The sequence below is a fragment of the Pleurodeles waltl genome, chromosome 7, assembly GCF_031143425.1.
Source record: "Pleurodeles waltl isolate 20211129_DDA chromosome 7, aPleWal1.hap1.20221129, whole genome shotgun sequence".
In the NCBI taxonomy this organism is placed as follows: Eukaryota; Metazoa; Chordata; class Amphibia; order Caudata; family Salamandridae; genus Pleurodeles; species Pleurodeles waltl.
Genome location: NC_090446.1, coordinates 1039113066 through 1039130268, shown reverse-complemented (window position 1 = coordinate 1039130268; position 17203 = coordinate 1039113066). Strand labels below are relative to the sequence as shown.

General features: G+C 46.1%; 1 protein-coding gene across 2 annotated transcripts in view; it reads right to left on the bottom strand.

The window, feature by feature from the left end:
* Nucleotides 1–15872, bottom strand: part of PRKCA (protein kinase C alpha) — a 1238381-nt gene extending 1222509 nt beyond the window's left edge. For both annotated transcript variants that reach the window (XM_069199886.1, XM_069199888.1), the window contains exon 1: nt 15541–15872. In XM_069199886.1, coding sequence (XP_069055987.1) covers nt 15541–15713 — 173 coding nt within the window. In that variant the 5' untranslated portion in view covers nt 15714–15872. The remainder of the gene's footprint in view (nt 1–15540) is intronic.
* Nucleotides 15873–17203: the final 1331 nt, after the last annotated feature.

Genomic DNA, 17203 nt, shown 5'->3' with positions numbered 1-17203 from the left:
CAGGATTTGTTTTTGTTTTCTCTGTTGAGAGTAGCTCGTCTAAGCATGCCAAACTACCAATAACAAGCATTTGCAATACAATTGCTCGAGTTAAAGCTATCAGCATTGTAAATTCCAAACTGGACTTTTCTTGCCACTTCAATTGAAAATGAAAATTGAAACAGTCGAGATAAGCAAGCCGATTCAAAGTGCCACGGCCTCAATGAGCATGAGCATGAAGGAGAGACACAAAAGGAAAAAGAAGCTTGCTTCCAGTCAAACGTATCGGCAAATGTGCAACTATCCATGCAACAGGGTCGATGGCCAAGGCAGCAACAAAACTGACCCAAGGAGGGACAAACGTAAAGCATTTACCAATCATAGCAAAGGATTTTTGAAAGGCAAGCCCATGAACTCGTGATAGTGATGGGCGTGCGGTAGGTGTGGTTCAAAGCCACAGATATATTACAACACGCCAGAGCGCTTCGATGCTCGACCTAAAAACAAGTCCTAAACAAACTTAACAAGCTTAAGCCACACACTGACCATGATACATAATTCACCCTCATTGTGTGGATTAAGTTTGTTTTGGTCTTCTTTCCTTTGGCTGTGGGGCTTGTTGTAAGAGCTAGACCCCTTGTTCCTACAGCAGACGGCCATGACTGAAGTTGAGGAGAGGTGAGTGGGCTGAGTATTAAAAAATTAAAATATTCAATATTTCTGGTCTATAGGATAAAGGGAGTACCACAGAGCAAGAAGGCACTACAGAAAGCTGTCTCTCTCTCCAGACCACGGAATGGCAGTGCTTGAGACGAGTCGCTTGATTGGCAGACTGGCCCGACCCAAGCACTAGCCTTTAAGAGGTCCAGCGGAAGGACAATGAAGATCAAAGTTGCAGAGACTGGGAAGGTGGCAGAGTGACAGGAGTGGTGGCAGGAGGAAGGGGGAACAGCAGGAGATATGGGCAGTTTAGGAGGACAGGAGCAGTGATGGGGATAGGGGCAGTAATAAGGATGAAGAGCAGTGGGGGAACAAGCAGTGACAAGATATTTGGATGAGATAGGAATGCTATGCTCGTGTGTGTACAGGCAAGACAATGGCAGCACCAAACCAAGCTTCGCTCCCACACAGACAGCAGCAGTGTAGACTTCTCTCCCTCAGAAAATATCAGGGTATTATTTCACTGAAAGAAGAACAAGTGCTGCATAGGCAGCAGCGGTGCAAGCTTCATTCATATATAATAGGTACAGCAGCAGCAAGGAAGCTTTTCTCACAACCAGAACACATTACAGCGCACCCCAAACCCAACACAAGTATAGTACAAGAAGGTAACAATCTATCCGACTCTGAACAGGCACAGAAATGTCAGTAGTGCGGGGGCAGCCACACAACAAAATAAACAAACAAGAGGTGAAACATTGGCAAGAGAAGTGTTAACTTCCCTCAAACACAGAACAACTTCCCTAAACCTCACAGTAGGATATTCAGATGTTCCTTTAATGTTTACATGAATATTTATTAAAAGGGCAAGTGAATGACACTGTTGCACACTTTTCATAGAGAACATTTCCCTCCCCCCTATCCTATTGGGTTTCAAAACCGAATCCCAGATTTAACTCACTCACAAAATAGCGGGTGGGAAACTGAAATGATTTTAATTCATGGGGAGCTTGATGCCAGAAAGTTTGAAGACCCTTGCCATCAATGGTCACAGACCCTGATTCCTTGAATAAAGATCTGTGGGATTACGATCACAGGTGGGCTTTATTATTTTATTGTCTTTACTTCCGGTGAGTTGGAGAGGGTAAAACAGAATAAGCATCGGTCCTCAATTTTTAATTTACAGCTGTTGAATCACGTGTGTTTGCATGAACATGTTTTATATACCCACCCCCCTTGGATGCCTTCAGAGTCGGCCGTGGTCTTTCCTTACAAGCTGCAGTTCGCGCGTTCCTGTTGCCGACTACGCTGAGCCGGTTTACCTCTGCCTTTCTGTTGTAAGTGACCACATTCGTTTATTGCTACAACACTGGCCAGTGCCTTCTGGTTCTTTTCAGCTTTTCATAATTATTTGAAAATGTTCAGAGGACAACCATCATTACGGGTAAGCACCGATTTGCACGGGCGGGTCACGCCACCACCCCATTAACAAACAAAGGTGGAGGCAGTGTTTGCCCCATGGAAACGCCTACGGGAGCAGCCAATCCCAGAAGCTCGTGACACGCTGACTGAAGAAAGTGTCCGGGTCTGTGGACAGACGGCCCTTTGTTGGCATTGCTTTGCAAGAGAAGATAAGCGACTGCATAGCCAGATACTATCTCCGTACATCCTGCAGCCACACGAACCCGCAAACAGGAGGTTCCTTCTGCCAAAGTCAGCAGCACCGGTTAGGTGGCATTGCTTTCAACAGAGTACGTGAACAGCACTGGCAGATGTGACGGGCCCAGTACAGTTACTCAGGACAGCAGTGGCACACCTATCAGTGGCGCAAGGAGTGCAGTGGCGCCGGGCCACTGGAGCCTGAAGGGTCCTGCACCAAATAAAGTTATATTTTAATATTCAACAAGAAAACGGGGGCTGGGGTTGAGTGCTTGCACTAGAGCCCAAGAACCCTTGCTATGCCACTGCAAGGCAAAGCCATTTCTTTATTTTTTTTAAAAAAAATAATGCAAGTCCCATTTCACAGATTGGTTGCAAAAAAACGATTTCCTCTATTCTTTAACTATGCCTGTGAATGGGATGCAACTCGTAGTTAAACAGCCTCTAAAATGCAGCTTTCTCGCCCTATCTGCTTTACTGTCGCCCACTTGAAGAAACGATACTTACAGAGTTGCCACAAGCTCTCTTTGATGTGCATTTCGAGAGTTTCCCATGACTTGCTGCTGGCGAAAAGTGAAAGCACTTCAACCCTTACCATCTCCCTTTCATGTCAAAGGCAGGATGTCTATGCGCGCTGCAGTCGCTTTGCTAGAGCACTGCTATCATGCCTCCCCAGGTCACAGGAATCTAAAAGAATTCGAAATTCGTGTTGAATAAATGAATGTGCACATGGAGAAGGAACGACATGTTAACTGCGTTCCTGGGTAACGTGTCAACTCCTTCCTTCCAAGAACTCCTAATTTGATAGTCTCCAACGACTGAGGCTTTCCAGGGGAAATGTTCATTTTGAGTTGTGATCCCAATCTCTCTATAAATCTCAAAGGGGTTTTCAGCACGGCATAATGCAAGTGTAAAAGCTTCACAATGTACTAATGGCTATGCTCCGATTCAGTAGCCGCAATACATGGACTATTTATGAAACTTTTTACATTACTTTCGTGAAAAAATGTTAAATTGTGCTGTGTCCTCTGCCCTACATTCATTATAAATTAACACAGTCTCTGGAAGGTAAAAAAAAAAAAAAAAAAAAAGACTAAAATATGACAAATTTCCCTCCATCCTCTTTCTATTGCAATAACTATTAATTTAGATTTATTGCATGGCCCTCCTTAATAAGATATTGCAGAGTGTGTAAGAGGCCTGCGGTACTTAATTAGTAGAAGAATAAGTGCTGGGGCCAAACATTTTGTTCAAAAGCCCATGGCCAGCGCTATCAAATGTCATGGGTGCTGGATGCCAATGTTGCATTATCTTGATTCTACCTTATGCCTATTTCATTCACAAGCAGACACTCTGTGCCCCTTCCAATTTCTTTTTCATCCTGGCCTTGTCACTGTTTTCCATATTCCTCTTCCTTCTTCTTTCCCTTTTTTGTGTTTTTCTCTGGATCAGCCTGATGACGAAAAACATAAATAAGTGCTGGTCCTCAAAAGACTGCTGGGGGGGCCCCACCTGAAACTAGCAGCTTAAGTTAAGCGCTGGAGGTTCTTGACAGTGGTTAGATATCTTGGGGTTCATTCTCTGTTGAATGGTGGCTGCCATGCTAATATGACTCTTCAAAACTGGAGTAACTGGGACATTGAGTTTTCCAATAGTGGATTCCAGTGTGAAGGTCACTTAAAGAGCAAAGGGTTTTTCTTTTGCAAGTTAACAGCTGCTGCCATATCTATAGCTTGCATTATGATCAGAGTGCGGCTCGATTTATGGGTGAGAACCTCAGAAATAAGTATTAAATTCAATTATCACCAAACAAAAGATCTTTGGGGCAAAGCTAAAAAATCTGTTCCACACAATGCCACAGTTTTTACTCATTCACTTCTGTTCAATTAAAACCTAAAAATAACAAAGCATAAAATTTAATTCAAAGAAGTGATCCAAGTTGCTCAATTACTGTTCCATTCTAAAAGAGAAAAACTGGGAACTAAAAATCATTGGAGAATAAATATATTTCTTAGCAGCACAAATAAATATGGCAGTAAAATGTTAATCACAAAGCTTCTGGATTGCTGGAAAGACTACAATGACTTCCATCGTAAATTGAAAGAAAGCATATGTCACAATGTAAAGTTGAGCTAAAACAAAAAATTGAACTTGGTCACTAAGTCAGATCTGCTTCTGAATACTAATATTTGTTACCACCTGCCAAACTATGTGATTAATCCGATGGTGGGGGCGGGGGGTATCAGACAGGCCTCACCTGGATTAAATGGACCAAATACTGTGGCAATTTTCTGTTTGTTCGTGAGCTAGTCCATCATTTAAGAGTGGCATTTTATGGAGTGAGGATCCATAAAGGCAATTAATGCACTACAGTTAAAGTTAAATGTATGTGATCAGCATAGTGGACTTCATGCAGGTCTCTAAAGAGTTTATAGGCAAGAATAGCCCCACATATTAAGTATGTCAGGTTTTATTTTTGTTTCCCTGGGTTTTGCCCTCCTATCCAGTAAAAACCAGAATGCTCAAAAAAATGTCAATGATCAGTAATGAGCAATAACTTTATTGTATCATTTTATGTCAAATTGTAATGCAGCATTTGTATAACACTCAAATCAAGGGCATCAGGTACTAGCTCACATTTCGGAGTATATGGCTGGAAGGCTTTTGGATGTAATACGTCTTGTTGTGTAGCCATTTTAGTTATAGCTTCATACACGTTACTTTAGCAAACTAGGCCTGCCGCTCTGCACTTTAACCTAGACGTATTTTATTCAGCTTCGTTTTATTATTTTAACAATAGCCACATTTGCGGTCTTGTTTTATTTTCTCTATCTAGCTGTTCTTTGCCTATGCCAGCAGTGTGTCCTTAAACAAAGATATTTCTTTCACTCTGTGCTTTTCTCAAGGCTGCAGTAAGATAGGTTGCTGGCAAAAGTGGTACGCTTTGTCTCTAATGTTAATAGAAACATACACACTCTTATGTGGGGATTCTTTCTTGGAACATCAGCTATTTTATTATAAAAACACTACTTTGACCCAAGTACATGAGAGGGAGATTCCAGCCAGATGACCACGACTGTATGCTGAGTGCTTCGCTGCAGCTGCTTATGTAGACTACAGGCCTCTTGCTCAGGTATGAGGGATGATGTCTTCCCAGGGGAACCCGAAGGGCAGAATTAGCTGTGCTCTAACATGGCCTAGGTAGGACTATTCTTAACAATCGTAGTGACAATATGGTAGCGTTAGTTTTTATGTTTCCTTGTCACAATTTGAATCCTGTCATGCTTCATCGTCCTAGTTATTGCATTACATGCTTTATTATCTAAGATGCAGTTACTTCAATAAACCCTTATTGAACTATACTCTGCCTCTGATTGTCCTTGCATAAGTGAGACTAATGTAACTTAGAGAAACGGATGAGATCTGAGTGACCATGATTTCCCTGAGGAGTCATTTTGTGTCATGCACTCGGTTGCCCAATCATCCCTGCTCTTGGGTGGAGATGAGGCACTGCTAGTTAGCCGGAACAAAATCCGGATTAGGCCGACAGGTGTCACCTATAGGGGGTTCAGACTCGGTCCCCCACAGTGAAAGTGATTCTGCCGCCCAAATCCAGTAGTCTCATTAGGATAATGAGAACCCTTGTGACAGACTTATATAGGACACGTTGGATGATGTGCATGAGATTGAAAGACATGCTGAGCATAAGCCTGAGGTGTTACGGAGAGCACAATAACAGATGCATTCACTAATACCTACTTCCCAACGTGTTGTAATTTGTATCTTGTGATTATTTGCAGAGGAACAGCCTCTTTTGATTCCGACTTTTGATTCTTCCTCAATGTGCAGAAACCGAGTTACAGTGACTAACTGAGTGGTGAAGAGACTTCCACCAGTTTGTGACTCTGAAGTATGGGATGATCAAAAGTGGTCCCTTTCTGAAAAACAACTGTCTTCTTTGGTGGTAGGTATACAGTTTCATTTAGAGGAACAGTGAGCTAATTCCAGGCACTGCTCCATGAGCTATGAATATTGCTTTGAAAGTGACCAAACTGATCATAGATGCCAGTGATGCCTGGTGTGATGTGAGCCTGCATTGGTGGTTTAGAAGATGCCTGGCAGCTCCGTTCATTGGAATATTATTAGTGATACTCCTTGGTATAGCCAAGATGCAGAAGGGCAATGGTAGTCTTAACATTTTGATGGAAGCCAAGGTATGGGTAGCGGCTCACGGGGCTTTGTTGGGGCAGGGGGCATGGGAGAAAATTAATAAAAAATAAAATTAAAAAAAATCACTTACCTGCTTAGCCCCTGCACCGCTCCTCTCTCGTTGCTGCTGCAGGCACAGGCTCCCAACCTGCCTTGTGCCCAATCCAGCCGCTGCTCAGAGCAGCATCAGGATTGGCTGGGAGCACTAAGCCACGGCGCTCCCAGGCAGACTGGGAGCCCTGTGCGCATGTGTGTTTGGCCGGCCCGAGACGGCCAGCCAAACACACATACATTCTGAGTGGAGTGCACAGTGCACTCCCCTCTACTTCTCACCCCCAATGCCACTCACCTTTCACATGGAAAGGATAATAAACAGTGTTTATTATCCTTTCAGTTTCTTATCCTTTCCATGTAAAAGGATTTGCAGCGGTTGTTGGTGGGGGGGGGGCACACTCCTCCGCCCTAACAGAGGAGCCGCGCCTGGGTAAATGTACTGTAAGCATTCTCATCATGTAGAAGGTTAGGTGTCTATAGACACTTGATTCAGTTGTAGCATGTGCAAGAGAATGGCGTGCAAAATCACCCTTGGGTACTTGGTTTTGGTTGCATGGAGCAGTATCTCCGTTTTTGATGTATTTATTATAATATGGTCACTCAGCAACAAGCCGTCGACTGCTTGTAGGCATTTTCAATAGTGCAGAGGTCATAATTCAATGGTTTTCAAGCTTCTGCATGATTTGTGAATCACCTGCACAATTATTCCAGTTGAGATGAGATCGGACAGCAGACCAAACCGTTATTTCTGTTCAGTCTAACTAATGATCATTGTTCTCCATACTGTAACTGGTACGCAGATGTCACGGGGATGATACACACTGACAGATGGCTATTCTTCCAACTCAGAGAGGACTGTTTGAGAGCACCAACATATAACTTAGCTATAATCCAGCCACATATGTATGATGAGCTACTCTAAGGATTCAATGGTTCAACCATTTGTGTGTCAACCATTGACTGACATGAGCGAAACACACTGCTTGAATGTGGAAAACAGTTTGTAATAATACTTCTATTCATCCTGTTGTGCCCCTGGCCATCACTATCAACAATAACATCTGCTCCTCTCCTTCAAACCACTTCGTCCTGACTTACACCCAACTTTTGGCCCTTTCCCTTGTGCCTATCTTCTCTAGATTTCCCAAGGGGAACAAAGCGTTCTGAACTACTTAAAAGAGAGCCTATTTGTACTAAAGAAGTAAAGAAAAAGATCAAGAGAATTGGGGTTTCAGTAGCAAGGGACAAGTCTTTACCATGTGTAGTCTGCGCAGTACTTACAAGTGTACGCAGTGCATACACAAACACACCTTCCAAAACCCTTTTCAATCCAACTAACAGATTTGCATGTTTACCGCTAAAATTATCTAATATTTCCCCATACTAGTCCAACACAAATCCTTTTTTGTAGTTTGCTACTCACCAAAAAAAGTGCTTTGATGCCTCATCAGGGGCAGTAAGTGCTATATAAATACAATTAAAGTTCCAATTATAAATAATTCTCAGTATCAATTACAGAGTGAAATAAGCATTTGCAATGCAACGGATCTCGCATTTCTCTGAGTTAGAGCTATTAGCAGTTGTAAACTCCCAACTGGACTTTTCTTGCCACATTAAATGGAAAAAAAGAGAGCGATTGCGCTGCTTCAGTTCACTCATAGTGAAACCTATCGGCAAAAGTGCAATTATCTACGTAACCGGCAAAAATGCAATTAACTATGTAACAGGGTCGATGTCATGCAAAGCGCTTGACTTCTGCCAAGAGAGATCGCACTGCAAAAAAAGATAAAAAGTAGTCCACAAACCGGACGGAAAACAGCGAGCCTCATATGTTTTCAGGACTTGCTCACTTCGCTCCAGGAGGGCTAACCACCAGAAAAGGCATGACGTATGCATGCCTTCCACTAATGAAAGCAAGCAGATTTTAAAAGGCAAGCCCACGAACCAATTAAAGACACTGACGTGACATGGATGGGGCTCAGAGCCCTTTTCTAACTACTAAAGTGTCTCGCAAGCGATACGCATGTGCAAGCGCATATGACACAGGCTCGACCCTAAAATGGGTGCTCAGTCTTTAGGATTGTTCGAGACACTCTAGCTGGACAGAAATACATTCAGGAACGTGTGGATAAGCAGCTAGAGGTAAAAATCAGAAGCCACTAAGTCAGCAGTGCTAAACCTGCACTCTATGCATAAGAACCGTAAAAGGAACTAATGTTTAGAAACGTACAGGGCAGCCGATTATCCTAGCAGGGCCTAACATAGGTTTGAGGTACATGTCGCCACTATAAGCGTGCCAGAAATACCCAACTGTGAACAAAGTCAGTGTATTGGCTGAAAAAAAGGAGTCAGGCACAGAGGGGTAGAAGGAGTAGACTTCTGTGTGAAGCAGCTGCTTATGGCAGACTTCAAACAGACATTCAGGAGGTGAAGCATGTAATAATTATCTATGAAATCCATGCAGTGGTACTGCAGAGAAAGACAGAGTGACCTGCACTCACTCACAGCGCCAGGCACAGCCGCCACAAAACAGGGGAATGTGAAGCTTCTAATGCACACTATGGCAGCAGGGCAGAGGCGGCAGACTAAACCTAGAGGAAAGATAACAGATATATCGAATACGTGATGTATTTCATGATCTACAGAAGTCACTGAACATTTCTCTTCCCATCCACTTGCTGTAATAATTTAGCTCTGGGCCTATTTAATACAAAATGACCGCCTGCAGATGAAACGGCTCCTGTGAGAACAGTGCAGTGCTGTGGTACCAGGCAGGGGGGTTAAACGAGCCCCGACCTTCTGAAACAGTAATGTTCCAACCCCGAATTGATGCAACAGAAAACACTCACGAGAACATAGAATTCTTTATAAAACCGCAGTTACTTTATGTGTATTAATGGGTTTGTGGAGTGCCAGCATCTCCCAAGATTACCTCATCAGTCTCTTGTTGGAAAAACACACCCTTTTCACGAGCAAAGAACGCAAAGTTTAAAAAAACAGACATCCAAAATAACCCCGAAGAATATTGTGCGTTTCGAGCTCTAATTAAACGGTACAGCTCATTCCTGTCAACACAATGAACTTTGTTTAAAGTATTTTCTAAATTAAGGCTTTTAACATTTCGGAAGGAACCCCACCAGCCCCTTTTATAAATGAAACATAATGTGTACCAAATGTAAATAATTTAATTTTAGTTCACGAGTCTGAGCGCTGCGGCAGCATGTACTCCACCACCACTGCTAAGGTCGTCAGACCCTCGACGCAGCCCCTTACAGCCCTTAAAGGAGTGCGATCTTGTTATAGCCATGCTGGTTTTACTGTACCAGTGCTCAGCATTCTCCTCTCATATCAAGTCAAGCTTACTATAGTTTTACTTTCTGACATAAGAACTATCCATCCATCTTACCGGTGCATATCGCATTTGAGAGTAACTTAAAGGATGGGGAAATTCCAAAAATAACATCAGCAAAGATGTAAATTGTTTGTTCATACAGAAACAGCGGGGACTGAAGTATGCTGCTAAAGTATTGGGGGTTGCTCCGGTGATGTTCAGGAGTGAGCAGTGCTTATTTTCTTTTAAGGGCGGGGCCTAAAGTTTGTCCTAGCGGCAGCACCACTGCTGCTGCCAAATGCTATGGTTGCTGAATACCACCCTGCCTCGCTGCCTAATGCCTCGCAAGTCTTTCTTCCAGAACATTTCTTACCTCCGTACCTCATTCTTGTAGTGCCTTTTAGGTTGAGCCTAGGCAGCACATGTGCTGTCTCTAGACACGCTGTATCTACATCTGTGGGCCTTCACCACGCCTGTCACTTTATTTTGCTCCCTGGCCTGCCTTTCAAAATTCCTTTGGTTTCTTTGGTAAGTGTGTTACATTTGCCCCGCCTTGTTCCCGCCCTGGAGACTGACCCTGTTACATGAATCAGTTCACTTGCAGCCATTTAGTTATTTTAGACGTACTACATTTTTATTTTGTCTTGCCTTCGCACTGCCGTCCCCAGCATCTCCCACCAGTCGATGCATTTCCTGTGTGTGTCTGGCTCCCCCACCACTCTTCCTAGGTCGTTGCTAACCTGTTCCAAATACCCCCTCTTCGCTGCTTGCCCCGTCCCTCTTCCCCTCCTTCTCCCACTCGCTGCTTATTTTAAAGGAGGCTCTATGGAGGCTGTGGCCTCCTTAACAGAGAGGGATACATAGAGTACGAGAAGTTTAACTTTACTGCAGTGCATTAAAAGCCTGAACAGGATAGGCATATTGTGAGCATGGATGCTCCTCGTTCATTTGTAATCATGGGCGTGGGTTCACCTACACACCAAGGGTTGTAGTGAATGATGTCATGTACCATTTGCCCCACCTACATTTACATCACTGGATTGACCTTTTTCCCTGCTCTGAACCACTGCAATGTTGCTTCCGTCCACCTGTCTAAGCAACTCCCTCCCACAACATTGCCTGCCCGCCCCCACCAACCTCCCCAGGTGACTGGTCCCTATTCGCAGCACTGCTCGTTGTTACAGTGGGCCAGCGCTAGTAGGGCAAACAGAACCCCGTGTTTCAGAAGACGTAATATCGACACTGACTGAAGAAAGAGCAGGCTTGCCCCTTTACGGCTATTACTCCACGGTGGTGATGTCTGGCCAAGAATGGGAGAGTGAAAATCAGCTGCTACCCCATATCTGCCACTCAGACTGGAATGTCAGTTTCTTGAGTAAAGTAAACACAAATTAAACATAGTTGGAATGGTGCGTGTGGAGCCATGGTTAGTAGTAGAAGCTGACCTTAGTGGTAAAGGCTCTGAGATGATTATTATATGTATTACATTGGCAGTAAAAAAAGAGCGACCTACTGCACACTAACAAGGAACTCTGAGCAAGTTGTTCAGCACCACCGAGCAAGAGAGTTATGTTTTCTCACACACACACACACACACACACACACACACACAAACACCGCCTCTCCCAACACACCCACGTCCCTGGGCGCTTTATATTAGATTCTTATCTGGGATTTTCGTAATTAACTCTTTGATGCGGGGGCAGAGGCGGGACGGTCAACATGCAGCACAATTTAGTCACCACAATAACAATGTTACAACCAGGTGCTTTACAAACTCACTACTCTTCTCAGAACGGCTGAGGAGGCATTCACCACAGCCACCTCACTGCAGTTTTGGTAAAAGAACTCTGAATAACGCCCTTTGTCAAACGGCTACGTATGCCACATGTTATACATTCATCCCGAAAGGCCTTTTCAAAACGGTGTGTTAAGGAGAAGCTGGCGGGGTGGGGGACTGTGGGCTAGGACTGGGAATTGCTTCATTGTGCACAGCACCAGGATAGCGTGCTGTATGGCTAAACATTTGTAAGAGCCCAAAGGAGAGACCTATTGGCTATGCCAATGCTCGTTTTAGCCATTCTTCCTCCATTTGTCACTCAGTGTTTTCACACGTTTATCTCCCTCCTTCCTTTTCTGTCTTCATTTCTCCTGCCCTGAGTCGAAGTGAGATGAGGAAAATTAGGCCTCAATCCACCCCAGAAAAATGAGTGCTGGTGCCCACCCTTACACAAATCAAGTGCTGTGCGCAAGACTGTGCTCTAGATTATGTTGCACTTATCGTCGGCAGTACACAAGGGTGGCGGGCAGGGAGCAGGCCAGCTCTGTAGAACACATTCATTCAGTAGCCGACATGTTCGGTACCGGGCATAGTTTTAACTCATTTGTGACCAACAGAAAACAAAGTGTGGAACTTGGTCCATGAATGGCTTGATAACTACGCCTACTTGAGTGGTAGCTTCCTCCGCACCCTCGATCATGGTCTGAAATACATTCACAGGCCAATAGCTGTCGAGCATATGTAAAATTAACACAATGTGCCCAGATATTTCTCAAATTTCAAATTGTTGGTAATAATCATTCGCAGAAGCTTTACATGAGAACAAGCAGAGTCCTACTAATGGCAAGAATGCTTGGTACTAAGAAAACTCCCTTGCACTGTTTGGAAGCACCTAAACTCAGTCTCAGAGGAGAAGACGAAATGGGAATAAGGGGGTTGTGCTGACATGTACCCTGTGTGTTTGCACCTCCTTAGGGGAATTCCCCTCGTTACTCCGTCATATAATATGCTAGGGTAGGTTAGCATCCAGGGCTGCCGCAGACATACCTTCACGTTTCCAGGTAACCTAGAATATATCAGGGGCCTGTACTTTAGGAGTTAATCTTCGGTGCCTCCTCTGAGACCTGGTCCCAAACCCAGTCTGAGACTACGTTTCTCTGCCACATAACCAGTGTTTATTTACCTATGCTGTTGTTAAGATCTATAGCGAAACAATTAATTGCTCCCATGACACCGTCAGTTATAAAGGGTGTGCGAGGACACACTTTAGAGCACCGCCCTCTCAGGCATTTGTAAATCTCTAACCTCGGGCTCTTATCAGAAAACATAAAAGGCTTCTGTTAAAGTCCTAGATACGATGGTCTTCATTGACAGCCCACGGGGCCTGCAGTCAGGCCATGCTGGAATGTAACACTAAGCAGAGCTAATGCTGTAGCTACGATAACAGCTAACAACTTTTTTTTAATGTGGTGCTGGCTATCGCTGACTATTGTTATTCTGCAGAGGGGAAAGCTTTATATTCCCCAAGCCAATAGTACGTAATTGATCCGCCTCAAAAGAATGAAGAGCTGATTCAGCACTGTCAGGATTGAGACCTCTGATAGCCGGTTTGACACAGATCTCCCACTCAGCAGTGTAAGGGCTATCAGCAAATCATTTTGCTGTGTGCTCCAAGCAAGCTCACTTACTCATACAGGAGGTGAAACAACCATTCACAAAAGAGTCGGTGGCGTGGTCTTCAGTGCGAAGGACTTACTAGAATGTCCAGTGTCTTTAGCGAGTGAACTGAACACACGGGCGGCAGCGCAGCCTCCCATGAAATAGTTCCATGGACTACAAAGGGTACGCGACACACATACACAGGCCCAGCTCGCCCTCAAAACCAACGTTCTTTATACATGCACAAAAGCATACATGCATAAAATAAACAAATGGGGTCAGGTTTCTGGAGAAGGAATGCGCTCAGACCCTATACATAACTCTCAAAGCACCTTCGGTTGGAGGGGTGCCCTCCGTGATGTCTGCATAAAAGGGGATCATTTTTACCGTGCGACTCCTCGAATATTCAAACAGGTCCCCTGCGTTTTAAGAGTGAGTGGGCGAAGCGCCACATTTCAGTGTGTGTGTGGGAGGGGGGGTGGAGGGAATAGATACAACTCTGACAGACAAAACGACCTGATCATAAAACGTGAACTCAATGCATGCAAAAGAGGGCTGCTCCGTTGAAATGTTGTTTCATTTAAACCAAACACCATGTGTCTACAACTGGTTCATTGAACAAATCAGGGCATTCTGGGGGTTGTATCGGGTGCCTCCAGTCAACCAAAAGACCCGATAAGGACACGCACAAAGAAAGCCGAGGGCTGGGCAAGCCTTGTTCCGCATTTGGCGAGGCAATGCCGTGTGAATGATGCTCCGCTCACAGACAGAAACAATATGAAGTCGCCCTAAACAGTGATCTACGTTCACAGACTGGCAGACCTAGGGCACAGAGGTCGTGCCTTAGCCCGCGAACCGGGAAGTACACTGGGAATACAGTCGCTGGATGATAGGATAAGAGGAGTGACACATGGACACTCCCACCCCGAGGGGCTGAGAGTGAGAAGTACGGAGAAGTACGGGCAATGCCTACTGTATGATTGTGCAGAGGTCGGCACTGGCACTTTCTCAAGCAAAGTAGAAAGGCTGCAGATACTCACCCTTAGGGAGTCGAGCTCGGGAAGAGTGTGCTCTCAGAGTGAGCGCTGTACTCTCGAGGTTCAGCGCTCAGTATGAGTTGCAGTGATTTAAGTTAAGTGCTTGGGTGACCATCAACCTCCAGGTCATTACGGACACCGTTCCCAGTCCTGGGGGTTTATGTGACATACTCGTGCATACTGGGAGGCGAGGTCTTGTTTTGCTCCCACTGAACTAGTTACACTAACAGAATTGAACTCAAGTTGTAGGTGAAAAGTCCAGGACAGGAGTCACTTTCTGTAATAGGCACAAGTGAGGTTGTCACCCTGTCAGTAGAGTGGCCTCAAAAGGGTTGGTTGCATTTGCAAGCAGGAGGCCTGGTGTCAGTGGTTTGTGGACTGTACACTCAGTCATGGCTGGTCTCGAGCACAGGCATGCCAGCACACTCAGAGAGGGGTGTGTGGCCTAAGCAGAATGTGCAAACCCTACAAAAATATTACAATGCAGCAGAGGCGCTCTGTATTCACATTTCCGAGCGGGTGGTAGAACACACACACACACATATAAACAGGTGTGTGACAGTGTCTCGTAATATGAAGTCTGTGGGGTAGGAGCAGGCGTAGGCAGCACCCAAACTCGAAGCAGGGACCCGGTGCGTGGAGAGGCCAGGAGCCGGCCACGGGAGCCACGGATCGGGGCAGGTGGATAGGACACCTGCAGGGGCCTGGCCTCAACAGGTGGCCGTGTTCTGCACTCACTCGGAGGGAGCAGGAACCCTGTGTACGAGCAGTGATCACCTTTTCAAGTCAGTACAAGGCTGCAAAGGGCGGCTTCGCTCGCAGTCACGGGGTGTGGTTTGAGGGAGGGGAGGTTCACACACACAGACACGCGGGTCGAGGTCCCTGTACCAAAGGGCAGCCGTGGGCACATGAAGTTAGCCAGTGCTGTGGGGAAGGAGCACGGGCTGCCCTCGCGCGCAGCTCCAGGGAGGGTGCTCTGCACACCCACACACTTCCAGGCAGCACCGGGTCGGGGCTCCCGCAGCAGGGGCAGACCCTCACTCAGTGCGTGCAGTGATTGCAAGGGGTGGGCTGCGCTCGGTGGCAGGGGCGGGTCTCGGGAGGAGGTGGGATATACAAACACTCGCAGGCAGCACAGGGGGCGGGGTCCCTGCAGCGGGGCAGACTCTTACCATATGAAGTCGGTGCAGTGACTGCAGAAGGTGGGCTGCTTGAAGAAGCGCGCTATGAAGCGGTGGTCCTTCACCTCGTGCACGTTCTTCTGCCGCAGGGCCCCTTTGCGGGCGAAGCGGTTGGCCACGTCCTCGGAGCCAACCGAGTCGTTGGACTGGAAGAGGTCTGCCATGGCGGCTCCCACCTGTAGAGGTGCGGCTGGAGGGTAGCGCTGCGGGAGGCTGGGGCTGTGCGAGGCGCCAGGCGGAGTGAGCACGCAACCGCCCCTCTCCCCTCGCCGGCCGAGGCTCCACTGACAGCTCCCGGGCTCCGGGCTTCCTCCTTCCCTGCCCGTGACGTCACCGAGGGCTGTCAGATGCTGGGAGAGGCGAGCGCGACGCGCCCTCCGCTGGCCGACCCAGGCAACTGCAGGAGAAGCGCGCGAAACTAAGCGCAACAAGCCAACCACCTGCGGATCCGCGGTGCTTTAGCCGTCAACGACCCGGCATCTGCAGTGTCCCTGCAGCGCGCACTATATCATTGTGACCGAAACTGCGACTGTCCACGCGTCTGCGCTGTTCCGATAGCTCACTGCAGCGCCCAAGCCAACATCACGCGGTCAGGCCGACACATCCTCTTGCAAATCTTAACTTTACCTGTATAGCACATTCTGTCGTCCTCTTCGGCCACCCACCTTCAGATTGGCTGTCTTTGCATCTTTAGAACATACTGTTGCCATCAGGAGCCAGTCATCTGCAGATGCGCATCGACTAACACAGCTTCAAAGCTGCATTCTCTCTGTATCACTTAGTGCAGCACTCCCAACAAACCACTCGGTTGCAGCAAGTTTGGAACTACATTTATACAGCGCCTTATAGCCTTCACGAGGCACAGAAGCGCATTAGCGGATGTTTGTTTGTCACGCTGCACTGTCGGACGTACACGTGAACACTTTTAGTGTGGTTCTTAAATGGGAAGTGTAATTTTTGTCGTGCTTGATGGGCCAGAAAGGTGGTAACCGTGTTATTGACGGAAGGGGGAGTGAGGTATTGAACACATGCAGGACGAACTAATGTAAGTGTCCTTCTAGGAGTAACAGAGGTGCAGTCAACTGCATGCATGATATAACGGCAATTGCAGCAGAAAAACTACACGTTCACACCGGAGTCAGCATGTGACCAACTCAAATGCATATTTTAGCTATATGCAGCTGGGCTATAATGCTCCATAAGGTTCACAGTCAGGCAGTGGTGAAACGTAGCCATTATACCAGCTCTTAAATATTACCTCATTTTGACTACACAGCAGTGACCGAGGAAAAAAACAGTGTCATGCGCTGGTGATGGGCAGCTAGTGTGGGCGACTGTAGGAAAATGCATCTTTTTGCATGATCACCAGCATTTTTTGTGGCCTGATGCTGCTATTTTTTTTATTTTGGTGCAGTACACTGGGACTCTGCTAACTAGGCCCTAATGCATGCTCTCTGACCCCTAAATCAGGTTGAAATTATTTATACTTCTAATTGGTATATTTAACTTTCCTATAAAGCCCTGGTTTATGGCACAAAGTGTACCAAAGGCCTGTAGCAGATTGCAGCACCCATGTGGCATCCTATCCACTGCAGTGACTGTGTAAACGTGACTGGAGGCCTAACATTGTAGCCTAGTTGTGGAAGATTAAATC